At 31.7% G+C, this 17375-nt stretch overlaps 1 protein-coding gene across 1 annotated transcript; it reads right to left on the bottom strand.

Moving 5' to 3' along the window:
• Positions 1–13732: 13732 nt before the first annotated feature.
• On the bottom strand, positions 13733–16632 carry LOC109704116 (scarecrow-like protein 23). The gene is made up of 2 exons (XM_020224847.1): positions 16605–16632; positions 13733–14964 (listed from the first exon to the last, which is right to left on the bottom strand). Exons 1-2 carry the CDS (start codon positions 16630–16632, stop codon positions 13886–13888), a joined length of 1107 nt encoding a protein of 368 aa, XP_020080436.1. The 3' UTR covers positions 13733–13885.
• Positions 16633–17375: the final 743 nt, after the last annotated feature.

Genomic DNA, 17375 nt, shown 5'->3' with positions numbered 1-17375 from the left:
TGTTGTACAAATTTCGTGGCATCAATGATTGAACGCTTGAAAAGATCTGGCCAGACATGAGGTACGTGTTACTTTCTGACGTTGCTGTCACGTTGCAATCGTCTGCTTCTGTTTTTGATCTAGACATGATGTACTGGTACCTAGGATTAATTAATTGTACCACTGCTCCTAAATTTTTATTCCACTTTTTTTTTTTTTTTTTTTTTTTTTTTTTCACTTTGGTTCCCTTTAACTATGCTGCTAACTTTGGTCCCCTTTATCTATACTGCTAAATCCCTATTTTTTATAATTCTATTTTTAATTTGGTCTCAATCATTCAATTTCTATTAATTATGAGAAAATAAATCACATCAACTCAATAAAATTTTATCTACGCACATAAATTACTGTTATGATCTAGTGAATTTCAAGCGCCAGTATTGATTTTTTCTAGTTTCTAAAAAAATCTCGTAGCAGTTCCGACTAGATGCCAAGAAAATTGGCTACTTCAAAGAAGACCGTAAGTATCATATGCAAGATCGCGGTAATCGTAAGCACGTGAAAAGACATTGAGTTGTCGAGATTAGACTTACACAGTAGGCGCACTTATAAAAAAGAAATTTCAATAGTATACCGTTAAGAATCTATTTGTTAAAAATAAAAGGTAGTCCAAAATAAAATATCAGGTAAAGGTTGAGACCAACGGTGCGATTCACCCTTAGTAGTAAATCATGTAGGGTGTTTTTTGGTTTTTTATATTTTTTTACTTTTGGGTTTTTACTTTTAAATTGATTGCTTCTGACGAGGCAATACGCATCATAATAAGACATTAGTTCTTATATATTTCTAATAGCTCGAGCTTTTAGATTAATGATTGTGCCAACGATCCAACAAGTGGTATTAGAGTAAGAGGTTGTAGGTTCGAAGTGAATTAGTTGCGTATATCTAATAGCTTGAGCTTTTGAGATTAATAGCGACCGTTAATGATCCAACGGAGCATTGGACAAAACACTTTAATCTCTTCCAATTGAAAAAGAAAAAAAAAAAAAGGCAGAAGGCTAGATTAGGCCGAGTCATGTTTAAAGTGGCGTGAGTCTTTTTGAGCCAAGTTATAATTGAAATCTATGGATGTTGTATCTATATACTTTAAGTGAATTGATTATGTATTTCTAACAATTCGACCTCTTTGGATTAATAGTTAACGCTAACAATCCAATAGAGTATTGAACAACATACTTCATCTCTTCCAATCGAAAAAAGAAATACAGGAGGCCGCGTAGGGCCGAGTTATGTTCGAAATAGCATGAGCATGGTTGAACTGAGTTATAATCGAGATCCATGGGCATTGTGTCTGTACACTTTATGTGAATAGATTGCATATTTCTAACAACTCGATCTTTTGGGATTAATAGTTAATGCCAAAAATACAACAGAGATTCATCTATTCCAATCGAAAAAAAAAAAAAACAATAACAAGAAAAAATCACTTTCATTTCTTCTATTAAGGGCATGTTTGGTTGCCTCAAAGTGACTGAAATGAAAAAAATCATTTTTATAGGTGTCACTTTTAAGTTTGATTGTTTAGTTGACCATAAAGTTAAAAGTAAAAAATTGTAGTTTAGTGGTTTGATTGTTTGATTTTACATAAAGAAATTAAAATATAAACAAACAACATATACTCATAATTTAAATCAACTTTCATCTTAAAAACTAAAATATTAATTAAATTTTGAACATTTGAATTCATAATTTGAATTTTGAAATTAAATCAAAATGCAAATTTAAATTCTTTTCAAATTTTAAGTTAAAAATTTAAATTTTGAATTCAAATTTCAATCAATAATTTGAATTTATAGTTTGGTTAAAGTTCAAGCTCAGCTTGAAGTTTGTAGCTAATTAAAACAATTTGATTAAAATTTTTAAAATTAGAATTTAAATTTGAATAAAATTTTAAATTTAAATATAAATTTACAAATTAAATTAAAAATTTTTATGTTGAATTTGAATTTATAAATAAAATTTAGAATGTAAAATTAGCATCATGATTCTAATTCAAATTTAAGTTAAATTTTAATTTTAAAAATAAATTCAAAGGTAAAAGTTAAGAGCTAGCGCACATCATGTTTTAGAAGCTCTTTACTTTCAGTGATTTTGAAAAATTTTGGGGCAAAGTTAAAAAAGTGAGTTTTTATTATAACTCATTTACCAATTCATTTTTATAAAATAATTTATGGATAAAATGTTACATGTTACTTTTTAAACCTACTATCTACAATAGTAATAAATGAAAAATAGTAATAAATGTAACTTCACGTCTCGGCTCCAGCGTATATTAGTCCAATTAAACTGCTGTTTGGCTGTTCATACTAATATTATTAGAATAATATTTCTATACTTTTTTTTTCATTACTGTTCATTCCCTCCCATTCAATGGTTCAGATTTAATTTTTGTAAAATTGTGACCTGCAATAGCAGGTCACTTTGGGAGAGGTACAGTTACCAGATACCTCGAAAAAGGTTATTCTTGTCTTTTAATATATAAGCAATTTAGTGATTTTATCTCTACTATATTATCGAAATTTTTATTCTCTGTTTGTTTCTTTTTTTTTCTCTCTACCTTTCCTCTCATATTTTGGCATTTCATATAAGAAAAGTTTCAAATTATTTGACAACAAGAATGTGAGATTATTTTGTAGATCAACTATGAATTTTGTCTAAATATCCATCTTGAATCAGACCCGAATCATATATAAAGTTTAATATTATATTTGAATTTATATTTTAAAAATTTAAATTTAATATAAAATATTTTGAAGTATGGTAAAAAGAAATAATTGTTTCGGGTTCTGGTCTTCGGGTTTGGGTTCGGTTTTGGATTTCGGAAAATTGGTCAGTTTCGGATTTAGATATGAGTTTTTGAAATCCGTCAAGATCATAAATAAGTTTTGCAATTGTTAGTCGGGTTCGAATTCAAATTTCTAACCTTTTTTTTCTAAACAGGAATCCTAATATTTTTAATTTTTATATTTAAAATTATGTTTAAAATATTTATTAGCTCTAACTGTTAAAATACCATTCTGTTTGAAATGTTTATTATCTTTAACGGTTCCAGATTGTTCTTAATCTTATTCAGCTTAATAGATTGAAATCGGATATTTCATAGAATAGTTTAAAGTATGATCAGTCAAATCAATCGTTTTAATCTGGTTTTAAATCATTGATACTAATTTAATTAAAATGAATAATAAAAGTTAAGAAGCTAATCGTAAACCAAAAGGTAACAAACTAAAATTTTAAAAATCAACTAAAAATTAAAAAAATTTAAAGATAAAAGTCAAAATCAATTTAAGAAATCAAATTAATTGGACTGATCAAATTAATAAAATATACAAATAGCCTAGATTTGTTCAATATAAATTTATTTAATTTATCTACATTTCTGATTTTGTTTACTCTAATAAAATTCTAGAGATTTGTTATAAGTTTAAAATTTAAATTATATAGCCTAAATCTATTTATTGGTAAATTTAAATTGCACTACACTATTTAAATTTATTGGAGGTTTCTATTTACTTTTTAGGTTCTAAACTTCAAATTTTATTTGTTTTCAGCTTATATTTTAAATTACAATATATGATCTTATTATTTTAAAAGATCAATTTTTACTACTAAAATTTCAATTAATTTTATCCATACAATTCTATTCTAAGAATAAATTTGAATTATACCCGATATTTCTAATTAATTATCCACATTAAATTTTTAAATAGTAATAAAGAATTAATACTGAATTAGAAAAATTATTAAATTTTTATAAACATATTAAATATGTTGAGTTTAAATATTTGCCCACATTCAATTGCTTAAAATTAGTAATACAAAATTAATGTCTAAGATGAATTTATAATTTTGTTAAACATATAAAATATGTTAAATTTACATATTTACCAACATTACAATTTTTTCTAAAATAATGATACAAAATTAATGTCTAAACTATAGGAATTTAAAATTTTCTTAAACATATTAAATATGTCGAATTTAAATATTTACCAACATTACAAATTTTTTTTAAATAATGATACAAAATTAATGTCTAAGTAGAACAATCCTAAGTTTTTTTTTAACATATTAAATACATTTAATTTATAACTTTTTTACCTACATTCAAATTTTTTTAAATAAGTGATACAAAATTAATGTCTAAACTATAGGAATTTAAAAATTTCTTAAACATATTAAGTATGTTAAATTAAAATATTTATCAGCATTACAAATTTTTTAAATAGTAATACAAAATTTCTGTCACGCCGCAGATTACCATGTTTCTCCGGGCACGCCAACAGACCCGTCGTATACAAAAGAATTTCCTCTGTATACGAAGCGATAGTTGTACTTGTACATGTCATCATACAAAACTACAACTAGTAGTATAGAGCTGCTAATAGAACTGTAAATACATATAGATAAACATCAGGTTCATTATACATGCATAGTCTCCAAGATACAGACATCACTTGTTCAAACGAGTATCTAATATCAGTATGTATATGAACCAAAAATCAAAACTACGTGCAGCTGGTACTCCTCTAGAACAGTAACAAGACTGGAAGGGATTTTGTTCGCGACTCCCTTTCTACGATCCAAATCAGCAACAACAGCAACCGCTGACGAAGGCTCTACAAAAAGGGATCAACAACTGGGTATGAGAACTACTGCAAAAAGAAGTAGTTCTCAGTGGATACCGCTACCGACCTCGACGATTCACCCACTAAGTCTACAAAAAGTATACTCAAGGATAGTAAAAGAAGCTGAAAAAACTTTACAGCTACATACCACTATACTATCGCTAACCAACACTACCTATATGTAGATATAAGCAAGATGCAATCTCTGACCCAATCTCACTAGGGAGTGTGAACGCACCCGTCTCGCCTGCTGAAGCTATACCAACCACCACCACGTTGGGTAANAACGAATCGAACAAATTGAAAACTCAGGCACGGCTCGGCCTCGAGTTGACCCGTAAAAAATTGGGTAGGTAGGGCCAGTTTAAATCACAAATAGAACTAAAAAGTTACATTTTGCTGAAATTTTTTACGTATTGTAGTTTGCTCATTGAGGAAGGAACACGTACGGTTACAATGCAAGTCTACAACTGCCTTGTATCATACGTTGTTACATTTATAGTAAAAATGTTAAAACTTATCTTAACAAGTAATGTTTCTGATATTCTCTTCAATCAAAAATCATTATTTCCTACTTAGGTTTAGTTTGGTATTAAGATCTATCTAACGCTATTAAATAAAATAGAGTTGAAGAAAAAATATATAGAGATATACTTCTACGTTCTCCGATGTGACCTTAAAAAATGTATCATAACCGACTCATCGCGATATGCGGAACGCAGTATTACGTACGGAAACAAACAGATAATTTTTCAACGAACTTTCTCACCGCACGTAACGCAATCTCCACGTAATTCCAAACGAAGCCTTATTGTTGAAGAAAGTTTTTATTTTGTATTTAATATTTATTATTATTTATTTATTTATTTGTTCGTGTATTTTTTATTTTTTGGCATGAAAGAAAATTCAACTGGAATTTCTTCTGTTCAGTTTCTTGTGCCTAACGGGAGAGAGTATGGCTCTAATTAACGTTCTACAACTGGAATTTTAATTTTTAAAATTTTAATTTGTTAATTTTAAATTTTAAATTTATCTTTTAAATTTTAATTTTTTTAAATTTCATGTTTATATTTTGTATTAAAAGTATTAAATTTTATATTTTTGTTCAGATGTAAATTTAAATCATAAAATTTTTAATTTAAATTCAAATTTTAAATTATTTAAAAATAAATTTTAGTAAAAGAAATATTATTTGTAAACAATAAAATTCTTTGGCCAAATATGACTAAAGACAATTTTGAAATAAACTGCACTTTATTTTCAGAATAATTGAATTTTATAAAATGAACGAAATATAATAATAATAATAATCTTTTATATATATTGTAATTTAGTATTACTAGTTGAATGTACGTGCAAATGCACGTAACAATTATTATTCTAATTATATTTCAAACCAATATAAATGTGTACATTATATAAATAAAAAATTTTATTTATAAATTAATAATATATTATATTTTATTAGAAAATATTTATAATATTCATAATCATTCGTAGTAAATATTATTTTATATTTAATAGATTAATTATAACCGTTTATTTTTATTTGAAATATTTTTAACAAATTAATCATAACCATTCGCATGAGATTATTTTTTTAACAAATTGATCATAAGCATTTGTAGATAATAGATTTTTATATATAGTAGAGATTTAATTGATTGATTATAACCGTTCTTTTTTATTTGAGATATTTTAATAAATTAATCATAACCAATCGTAGTAAATATTATTTTATATTTAATAGATTAATCATAACCGTTTGTTTTTATTTGAGATATTTTTAACAAATTAATCATAACCATTTGTAGGTAATATTCTTTCATTCCTTTTTGAATTCCGTCTGTCATTGTCGGAATTTCTATACGCTTTTATATATAGTATAGATATTAAATCAAATATAATAGTACAGTATCAATAGCAATCAAATTTAAAAATTTTAAATATCTAATTATATTAGAATAACTTATAATGCTACGTAAAGCGAATCAATCATACCTAAAAATTTTGTTGCATGTGCAATGAACTGGCACGAGTTGTTGTACAAATTTCGTGGCATCAATGATTGAACCCTAGAAAAGATCTGGCCAGACATGAGGTACGTGTTACTTTCTGACATTGCTGTCACGTTGCAATCGTCTGCTTCTGTTTTGATCTAGACATGATGTACTGCTACCTAGGATTAATTAATATAATATAATATTGTACCACTGCTCCTAAATTTTTATTCCCTTTTTTTTTTTTTTTTTTTTTTTTTTTTTTTAAGTTGTTGCTTTTTCTGATACCCTTTATTTATGCTGCTAACTTTGGTTCCCTTTATCTATACTGCTAAATCCATATTTTTTATAATTCTATTTTTAATTTGGTCTCAATCATTCAATTTCTATTAATTATGAGAAAATAAATCACATCAACTCAATAAAATTTTGTCTACGCACATAAGTTACTGTTATGATCTAGTGAATTTCAAGCCTCAGTATTGATTTTTTCTTGTTTCTAAAAAAATCTCGTGGCTGTTCCGACTAGATGCCAAGAAAATTGGCTACTTCAAAGAAGACCGTAAGCATCATATGCAAGATCGAGGGAATCGTAAGCACGTGAAAAGACATTGAGTTGACGATATTAGACTTACACAGTAGGCGCACTTATAAAAAAGAAATTTCAATAGTATACCGTTAAGAATCTATTTGCGAAAATAAAAGATTAGAGTCCAAAATAAAATGTCAGGTAAAGGTTGAGACCAACGGTGCAGTTCACCCTTAGTAGTAAATCATGTAGGGTGTTTTTTGGTTTTTTATATTTTTTTGCTTTTGGGATTTTACTTTTAAATTGATTGCTTCTAACGAGGCAATGGGCATCATAATAAGGCATTAGTTCTTATATATTTCTAACAGCTCGAGCTTTTAGATTAATGATTGTGCCAACGATCAAACAAGTGGTATTAGAGTAAGAGGTTGTAGGTTCGAAGTGAATTAGTTGCGTATATCTAATAGCTTGAGCTTTTGAGATTAATTAATAGCGACCATTAATGATCCAACAGAGCATTGGACAAAACACTTTAATCTCTTCCAATCGAAAAAGAAAAAAAAAAAAAGGCAAAATGCCAGATTGGGCCGAATTATGTTTAAAGTTGCGTGAGTCTTTTTGAGCCAAGTTATAATCAAAATCTATGAATGTTGTATTTATATATTTTAAGTGAATTGATTATGTATTTCTAACAGCTCGATCTTTTTGGATTAATAGTTAACGCTAACAATCCTACAGAGTATTGAACAACATACTTCATCTCTTCCAATCGAAAAAAGAAATACAGGAGGCCGCGTAGGGCCGAGTTATGTTCGAAATAGCGTGAGCGCGCATGGTTGAGCTGAATTATAATCGAGATCCATGGGCATTGTGTCTGTACACTTTATGTGAATAGATTGTATATTTCTAACAACTCGATCTTTTGGGATTAATAGTTAGTGCCAAAAATACGACAGAGATTCATCTATTCCAATCAAAAAAAAAAAAAAACAATAACAAGAAAAAACCACTTTCATTTCTTCTATTAAGGGCATGTTTGGTTGCCTCAAAGTGACTGAAATGAAAAAAATCATTTTTATAGGTGTCACTTTTAAGTTTGATTGTTTGGTTGACCATAAAGTTAAAAGTAAAAAATTGTAGTTTAGTGGTTTGATTGTTTGATTTTACATAAAGAAATTAAAATATAAACAAACAACATATACTCATAATTTAAATTAAAATTTATATTTAGAACTTAAAAATAGTTTAAATTTAAACTAACATATGAGTTAAATTTATAATTAAAATTTAAGATATATAGTTAAATTTAAAATTAAAATGTAAAGTTTAAGTTACAACTTAAAACTAAAATTGAATTCTAAAATAAACTTTCATCTTAAAAACTAAAATATTAATTAAATTTTGAACATTTGAATTCATAATTTGAATTTTGAAATTAAATCAAAATGCAAATTTAAATTCTTTTCAAATTTTAAGGTAAAAATTTAAATTTTTAATTCAAATTTCAATCAATAATTTGAATTTATAGTTTGGTTAAAGTTCAAGTTCAGGTTGAAGTTTGTAGCTAAAACAATTTGATTAAAATTTTTAAAATTAGAATTTATATTTGAATAAAATTTTAAATTTAAATATAAATTTACAAATTAAATTAAAAAAATTTTATGTTGAATTTGAATTTATAAATAAAATTTAGAATGTAAAATTAGCATCATGATTCTAATTCAAATTAAAGTTAAAATTTAATTTTAAAAATAAATTCAAAGGTAAAAGTTAAGAGCGCACATCATGTTTTAGAAGCTCTTTACTTTCAGTGATTTTGAAAAATTTTGGGGCAAAGTTAAAAAAGTGAGTTTTTATTATAACTCATTTACCAATTCATTTTTATAAAATAATTTATGGATAAAATGTTACATGTTACTTTTTAAACCTACTATCTACAATAGTAATAAATGAAAAATAGTAATAAATGTAACTTCACGTCTCGGTTCCAGCGTATATTAGTCCAATTAAACTGCTGTTTTGCTGTTCATACGAATATTATTAGAGTAATATTTCTATACTTTTTTTTTCCATTACTGTTCATCCCTCCCATTCAACGGTTCAAATTTAATTAATTTTTGTAAAATTGTGATCTGCAATAGCAGGTCACTTTGAGAGAGGTAACAAGTTACCAAGTACCTCGAAAAAGATTATTTTTGTCTTTTAATACATAAGCAATTTAGTCATTTTATCTCTACTATATTATCAAAATTTTTACCCTCTCTTTGTTTCTTTTTTTTCTCTCTACCTTTCCTCTCATATTTTGGCATTTCATATAAGAAAAGTTTCAAATTATTTGACAACAAGAACGTGAGATTATTTTGTGGATCAACTATGGATTTTGTCTAAATATCCATCTTGATCCGACCCGAACCATATATAAAGTTTAATATTATATTTGAATTTATATTTTAAAAATTTAAATTTAATATAAAATATTTTGAAATATGGTAAAAAGAAATAATTGTTTCGGATTCCGGTCTTCGGGTTTGGGTTCGGTTTTGGATTTCGGAAAATTGGTCAGTTTCGGGTTTAGATATGGATTTTTGAAATTCGTCGAGATCAGAAATAGGTTTTGCGATTGTTAGTCGGGTTCGAATTCAAATTCCTAACTCTTTTTTCTAAACAGTAATCCTAATATTTTTAATTTTTATATTTAAAATTTGGTTTAAAATATTTATTAGCTCTAACTGTTAAAATGTCATTCTGTTTAAAACGTTTATATCTTTAACGGTTCCAGATTGTTCTTAACCTTATTCAGTTTAATGGATTGAAATCAGATATTTGATAGAATAGTTTAAAGTCTGATAAGTCAAATCAATCGGTTTAATCTGGTTTTTAAATCATTGATACTAATTTAATTAAAATGAATAATAAAAGTTAATAAGCTAATTGTAAACCAAAAGGTAACAAACTAAAATTTTAAAAATCAACTAAAAATTTAAAAAAAAAATAAAAATAAGAGTCAAAATCAATTTAGAAATCAAATTAATTGGACTGATCAAATTAATAAAATATACAAATAGCCTAGATTTGTTCAATATAAATTTATTTAATTTATCTACATTTCTAATTTTGTTTACTCTAGTAAAATTCTAGAGATTTATTATAAGTTTAAAATTTAAATTATACAGTCTAAATCTATTTATTGGTAAATTTAAATTGTACTACACTATTTAAATTTATTGGAAGTTTCTATTTACTTTTTAGGTTCTAAACATCAAATTTTATTTGTTTTAGCTTATATTTTAAATTACAATATAGGATCTTATTATTTTAAAAGATCAATTTTTATTATTAAAATTTCAATTAATTTTATCCATACAATTCTATTCTAAGAATAAATTTGAATTATACCCTACATTTCTAATCAATTATCCACATTAAATTTTTTAAATAGTGATAAAGAATTAATATCTAAATTAGAAAAATTCTTAAATTTTTTTAAACATATTAAATATGTTGAATTTAAATATTTGACCACATTCAATTTTTTAAAATTAGCAATACAAAATTAATGTCTAAGATGAATTCATAATTTTGTTAAACATATAAAATATGTTAAATTTAAATATTTACCAACATTACAAATTTTTTTAAAATAATGATACCAAATTAATGTCTAAGTAGAACAATTCTAAGTTTTTTTTTTAACATATTAAATACATTTAATTTATAACTTTTTTACCTACATTCAAATTTTTTTAAATAAGTGATACAAAATTAATGTCTAAACTATAGGAATTTAAAATTTTCTTAAACATATTAAGTATGTTGAATTAAAATATTTATCAACATTACAAATTTTTTAAATAGTAATACAAAATTTTTGTCATGCTCCGGATTACCACGTTTCTTCGGGCACGCCAACAGACCCATCATATACAAAAGAATTTTCTCTGTATACGAAACGATAGCTGTACTTGTACATGTAATCATACAAAACTACAACTAGTAGTATAGAGCTGCTAATAGAACTGTAAATACATATAGATAAACATCAGGTTCACTATACATACATAGTCTCCAAGATACAAACATTACTCGCTTCAACGAGTATCTAATATCAGTATGTACATGAACCAAAAACCAAAACTACCTGTAGCTGGTACTCCTCTAGAACAGTAACAAGGCTGAAAGGGATCTAGCTCGCGACTCCCTTTTCACGATCCAAATCAACAACAGTAGCAGCCGCGGACGAAGGCTCTGCAAAAAGGGTTCAACAACTGGGTATGAGAACTATTACAAAAAGAAGTAGTCCTCAGTGGGTACCGCTATCGACCTCAACGGCACACCCACTAAGTCTATAGAAAGTATGCTCAAGAATAGTAAAGGAAGCTGGAAAAACTCTACAGGTATATACCACTATACTATCGCTAACCAACACTAGCTATCTGTAAATATAAGCAAGATGCAATCTCTGACTCAATCTCACTAGGGACTGTGAACTCATCCGTCTCGCCTGCCGAAGCTACACTAACCACCACCACGCTGGGTAATTGGTGAAGAGCAAGTCCACACTGGACACTACGACATCTACGCAAATACACAAAGTCCGACTTCGGAGTGCACTCGTGGGCGCTACCCAACCGAGTATGCAAGTATGTCTCTGTCGAGCTCAATCAGGCTTTCACAGATTATAATTAAAGTAAATGGGTCTAATTAGTCTAACAACTAAAGCTCAAGTGCCATTGGTACAATCTGATGCAAAAACAGCAATCTGATTCCACCGTCAACCGCGACGGCACCCGACAGTCCGAAACAATCTACACACTACTGTAAAATAAGCTCGTCATCTCAGCACGAGCGTAAACTCATCCTACGCTAATCTGGGTATCCACCGTATACAAACAGCGGCGATACAAATGACCCACAGTGCCTAAAGCTATCCAAGTATCAAATGCGCACTAACAGCGTGGATACAAAGCGCAACAGCTTCAGATGCTATCCGAGTATCAAATTCGCACTAATAGCGTGGATACAAAGCGCAACAACTTTAGAAGTTATCTGAGTATCAAATGCGCACTAACAGCGTGGATATAAGGCGCAACAGCTTCAGAAGTTAAATCTGATAATTTTTCAGAAAGTGACAGTATAGAATCTATATGTTTTCTCCTAAGTCAATTTCAAGTCCAACATATAAAATTAAACTACTAGCTTAACTCCAAATTCAGATTTAAACATTAATCCATGAATTCGAGTACTAGCAAGAAAAATAGACGAATGATACATATCGACAAATACTAAAATTTAGAAAATATTCCGATAATTTCGGTAAATTTCAACCCACCTCAAAACGCTCGTCCAACTACGGCGAGAAGTCGAAAAGAGAGAAAAACACGCGCTTGCCCGGCCTCCAACGGTGCAACCGTAACGTCCACGCTCGAACGGCTCACCGGTACAAAGTTTACGTCGATCCGAACTCCACCCGAGGCCTCTACTACGCACACCATTAACTAGAGAGAGAGAGTAAGAATAATTATCCTCATACCAAGTTGAAACGAGGGAGTAGGTGGCAAGCTTATCAACAACCAAAAAGACCATTCCGCCCCTCACCAACTCAATAAAGACTATAATATCCTTTACCAACTCAAATGGCCTCTCAACCCGCAAGCTCGCACACAGGGTACCGATACCAGCCCGATGTCGTACCGGTACTCAGCATCAGGCGCAACCCGAGAGCAGTCAGTTTGAAAATACACTGGGGTACCGGTACCCAACACTGAAAACCTGCACTTTGCATATTCCAATGTTAAAACTCTGCTCTCGCGTCGCACTGAGTCTGTTTTGCATTTATTTCAGGCCAAAACGACTCCGACTTGTCCCGACACTCTCCAGATGTGTCGACAAGCCTCAGATGCTGAAATCTTACGGCTGCAGGACATCAAGGATACTACAATTTTTCTAAATTAAATTTTAATTTTTTAATTTTAAATATTTAATATTTAATATTTAAATTTAATGTATTTAGAAATAGAACTATTTCTAAAATTTCTATAATTTAAATTAATGCCTATATTTTAGAATCACTAAAATTTCTAAAGTAAATGCGTAAATTAATGCCTAATTACTGCCTAAATTAGGGTAATCAATCAATTTTTCAAATTAGTGCAAATTAATGCATAAATTTAGAATATCAATTAAAAGTTTCTTTAAATATTGCATAGTTTAATTACTAAAATAACCTCGCATAATGTAACTCTTTTACCTGCTAAATATTAAAATTACGTTTTTATTCTCTATTAAAAAATTAAGATTAAGATCTATTTTATTTTTTTAATAATAAAGTACTGAATCATTTCTCATATTATTATTATTGGTTTTATCATTTCAATTATGGTAAATGATTAACAAGCACTGGTTAAAACGTTTGTTTTATGTGAAAGGACTATTCGGATATTCGAATTCTCACAATTAAAAGGATTTATTCACGTCCTAGCGTCTATTCATTCTGAAGATCGAATGCCTCGGCGACTCATCATCAGCTATAATATTCCTTCCGAATAACGTAGCAGATCGTGTTATTATACTAATTCTTGGACGAAATTCTAACGGTTTGAAGATGCAATTCTCGTACTAACTCTTCCGTTGGGTACAGATATTTAAAAAAAAAAAAGAAAAAAAAGAGGGCAAGAATAAAAACAAAGTGATTATGTCAAGAGAGATGAGTGATGATGATGCTGCTGCTGCTGCCGCGGCGGTTGAACGTGGTCTCGGTCTTCTCCGCCTTCTGCAGGGCCGTGGCTGTTTCCAGTCTTCCAAGCTGATGCCGTCAGCAAGGAGAGGTCTTTCCAGCCGAGCTTGAGGCAGCCGGCCTCCTCCACCAGAGTGTACCCCTTCCACGGCAGCCGCATTCCGAGCAAGAGGTTCGCCTGCGCGGCCGCCGGCCCTCCCGCCAGCGACACCTGCTCGAAGCCCGCCCTCCGCATCTCCTCCCCCCACCGCCCGACCGCCACCTCCCCCGTCCGCTTCGGCCCCCCGACCGCCACGATGTTCCGGATCTCCGCCCCCAGCAGCTGCCGCTCCACGTCGTGCCGCTCGGCCTCCTCCTCCTCCCGACTCCCCTCCGCCGCCGCCCCCTCCCCGAGCGCGTCGAACACCGCCGAGTAGTAATGCAGCGCCTCCACGAACCTCCCCAGGAAGTCCCCCCCGTGCCGCCCCAGGTCCTGCTCCACCACCGTCACCAGCCGCGGCCGGATCACGTTCTTGATCACCGACACCGCCGCCTCGTCCGACCCCGTCACGTCGTACAGGCAGTGGTGCATCCAGTGCACGACGGCCACCTCCCGCCCGTCGCGCGGCGCGAACGCGCCGCCGCCGCCGCCCGCCTTGCTCTGGTCCCCGATCTTCCCCTCGACCGGCTGGAACTCGAACGGCAGCCCCAGCGCCGCGGCGAAGTCGGAGAGCCGGCGGCCGGTCGCCTCGAGCAGCTCGAGGGAGGACCCGAGCCCGGTGATGCGGAGCGACCGGAGCTTCAGAGGCCGCGACGCCAGGATCTGGAAGAGCCCGGGCCACTGCAGGCCCTGCATGATGTCGAGGTCGATTATGTGCACCCGCTCCTCGCCGTCCAGCGCCTGGAAGATCGCCTGGTTGGAGGTGAAGTGCGAGAATTTGACCAGCGGGGAGATCGAATTATACACCTGGAACGCGTTGAAGATGCGGTTGTGGTGGGAAGTGACGAGGGGTTTGTGGTGGTGGATTAGCGGGGAGTAGACGCAAAAAATATTAACTCGAACGGAAATATAAAAATAAAACGATTTTTAATTTATTATTTTTATATATAATATATATATTAATAAATAAATATATATACTTATATTCAATTTATTTAATATATTTATATTTTATATACATAAGGTCGATAATAGCTCGATTGTCCTCGCTCAACTGGGATGGAGTACAAGCCGAGCAAATAATTTGCTCGATTTTTAAAGCACGAACCTAGCAAATGATTTGCTCGTTAAACTAGAGCTCGAGTAAAGTTCGGCTTGCGCTCTGCCGAGTGCTTATCACTCGATTTAACGGTAGGGATCAGTACACCACAGAGGTTAACTAGTATAAATAGAATAAGTATTGATAATTTTTTTGATGATATCTGTAGCTATTATATCATCTCGATAATATCTCATCTGAAAGAGTAGTGATCCGGCCAAACAATAACTTCCAGTAGTTTAGATTATAATAATCCGTTTCGCTTTAATTTTGTTTTCGTATATTTTTATATGAGTCTAAAAGATATCTTAATGTTTTTTATATAAGATAGGCTCAAAATTTCAAGTGGTGGTGGTGGGTTTTAGGAACTCTCGGATTTTCAAACTATTTGTTTGACTTTAAGTACTTAGTTTTTCAATTCAGCCATGACAAGTAGAAAAATAGTAAGAAAAATATATTTATATACGTTTATATAAATATATTAATATACGTTTATACATTTATATTAAATAAATGTAAATTTATTTAATATATTTATATTTTATATACATAAGCTCGACAATAGCTCGGCTTGTGCTTGCTCGACTGGGGTTGATCACAAATCGAGCAAATAATTTGCTCGAATTTTAAAGTCGAGCACGAGCCGAGCAAATGATTTGTTCGCTAAGCTAGAGTTCGAATAAAGTTCGACTTGTGTTTAACCGAACGCTTGTTGTTTGACCTAACGGTAAGGAATAATGCATCACAGAGGTTGACTAGTATAGACAGGATAAGTATTAACAATTTTTTTTTAATGATAACTGTAGCTATTACATCGCCTCGACAATATCTCATCTGAAAGAGCAGTCCTCCTAACAAACAATAACTTACAGTAGTTTAGATTGTAATAATCCGTTTTGTTTTAATTTTGTCTTCGTATATTTTTATATGAATTTAAAAAATATCTTAATATTTTTTATATAAGATAGCTTCAAAATTTGAAGTGGTGGTAGGAGGTTTTAGGAACTACTCTCGGATTTTAAAACTATTTGTTTGACTTTAAGCACTTAGCTTTTCGAATTCCAAAAATTGAGCTACGACAATGATAAAAATAGTAAGAAAAACAATATTTAAAATACATTAATCTTTACAGGCATCTATTTAAAAAAATAAGTGTAACACGAGCGGATTGAACGTTACATACTCCCGCTGTTAAAAGAATGTTTTTTTATTCTTTTTTTTCGAAATTCAGAAAGTTCAAATATAAAAAAATAATAGTTTATTTATAAAACTTACATTTTTAATTTTCATTAAGTGGTTGGTGAAGATGTATAATTTTTTTTACTTTTGTATTATTATTATACTTTGTTCTAGTCTTGCTCATCTAAAACCCGGGTTGTCGAATATTGTTGTTAAATAAAGAGAATAATAATAATAATAATAATAATAATAAAGTACCTCCCAGCAAGTGAGGATTATGTGCCATAAATACCTACGTGGCTCACGTCCGTGTAAAAAGTAGAGACTACATGATAGTGTATCGGTCGCTGGGTGGGGATAGAAGAACAAGAAGTGGAGGGAGGGGTTAGTCACTCACATGAAGGACGAAGGGAAGAGGAGGAGGAGGAGATTAAAAGGTAAAAGAAACAAAAAAAAAGTGAGTGACAAAAAGGGGTTTTATTAGTTTTAGGTTTTGGAGTTATGAAGGGAACACGGTTTATTACGAGGTTTCGGAAGAGGGAGCTAGAGGGTAGTGATTACGACGGTCGAGGCTGCGCGGCGGCTACTCAGCTGGCTTCGCGAGGCGGCTGCGGGCGCTGGAGTGTGGGAGGAGGAGGAGGGGTCGTCGGCGGCGGCGGCGGACGCTGCTACTGCTGCTAGCGGATGCCTTCTCTTTTGTTGATGTTAATATAGGCGTTGGCCTTGGCGTCGGCGGCGTCGTCGTCGTCGTCGTCGTACAACAGCTGCACTAAGTTCTTGCATTCTTACTATTGTGGATAAAAAGGCGGCCATCATCGTCATCATCATCACGTCACCTCAGCGCCCACGAGGCGGACGACCCCGACGACGAGGTGACGCGGCTTCGGCACCGACGGCTGGCCGATAGCCTCCGTGCGCTGTAGGAGGGCCTCTAGTTGCTCGAGCGCAGGGGGAAGCCAAGGAGAGGCCTCGCGCAGCGGCGCATGAAGCGGCTGCGCGAGCCGCGGGCGTAGGAGTCGAGGATGGAGC

The sequence above is a fragment of the Ananas comosus genome, unplaced genomic scaffold (assembly GCF_001540865.1).
Source record: "Ananas comosus cultivar F153 unplaced genomic scaffold, ASM154086v1, whole genome shotgun sequence".
NCBI lineage: Eukaryota > Viridiplantae > Streptophyta > Magnoliopsida > Poales > Bromeliaceae > Ananas > Ananas comosus.
Note: the sequence above shows the minus strand (reverse complement) of the source record. Positions and strands in the feature narration are given on the sequence as shown.

Bases quoted from the DNA above. Each gene is read 5' to 3' on its own strand.
- LOC109704116 (XM_020224847.1), bottom strand. From the start codon at position 16,632: ATGGCACATAATCCTCACTTGCTGGGAG. The intron at 14,965-16,604 runs GTACTTTATTAT...TTTCCGTTCGAG, and splicing joins TAATCCTCACTTGCTGGGAG to TTAATATTTTTTGCGTCTAC.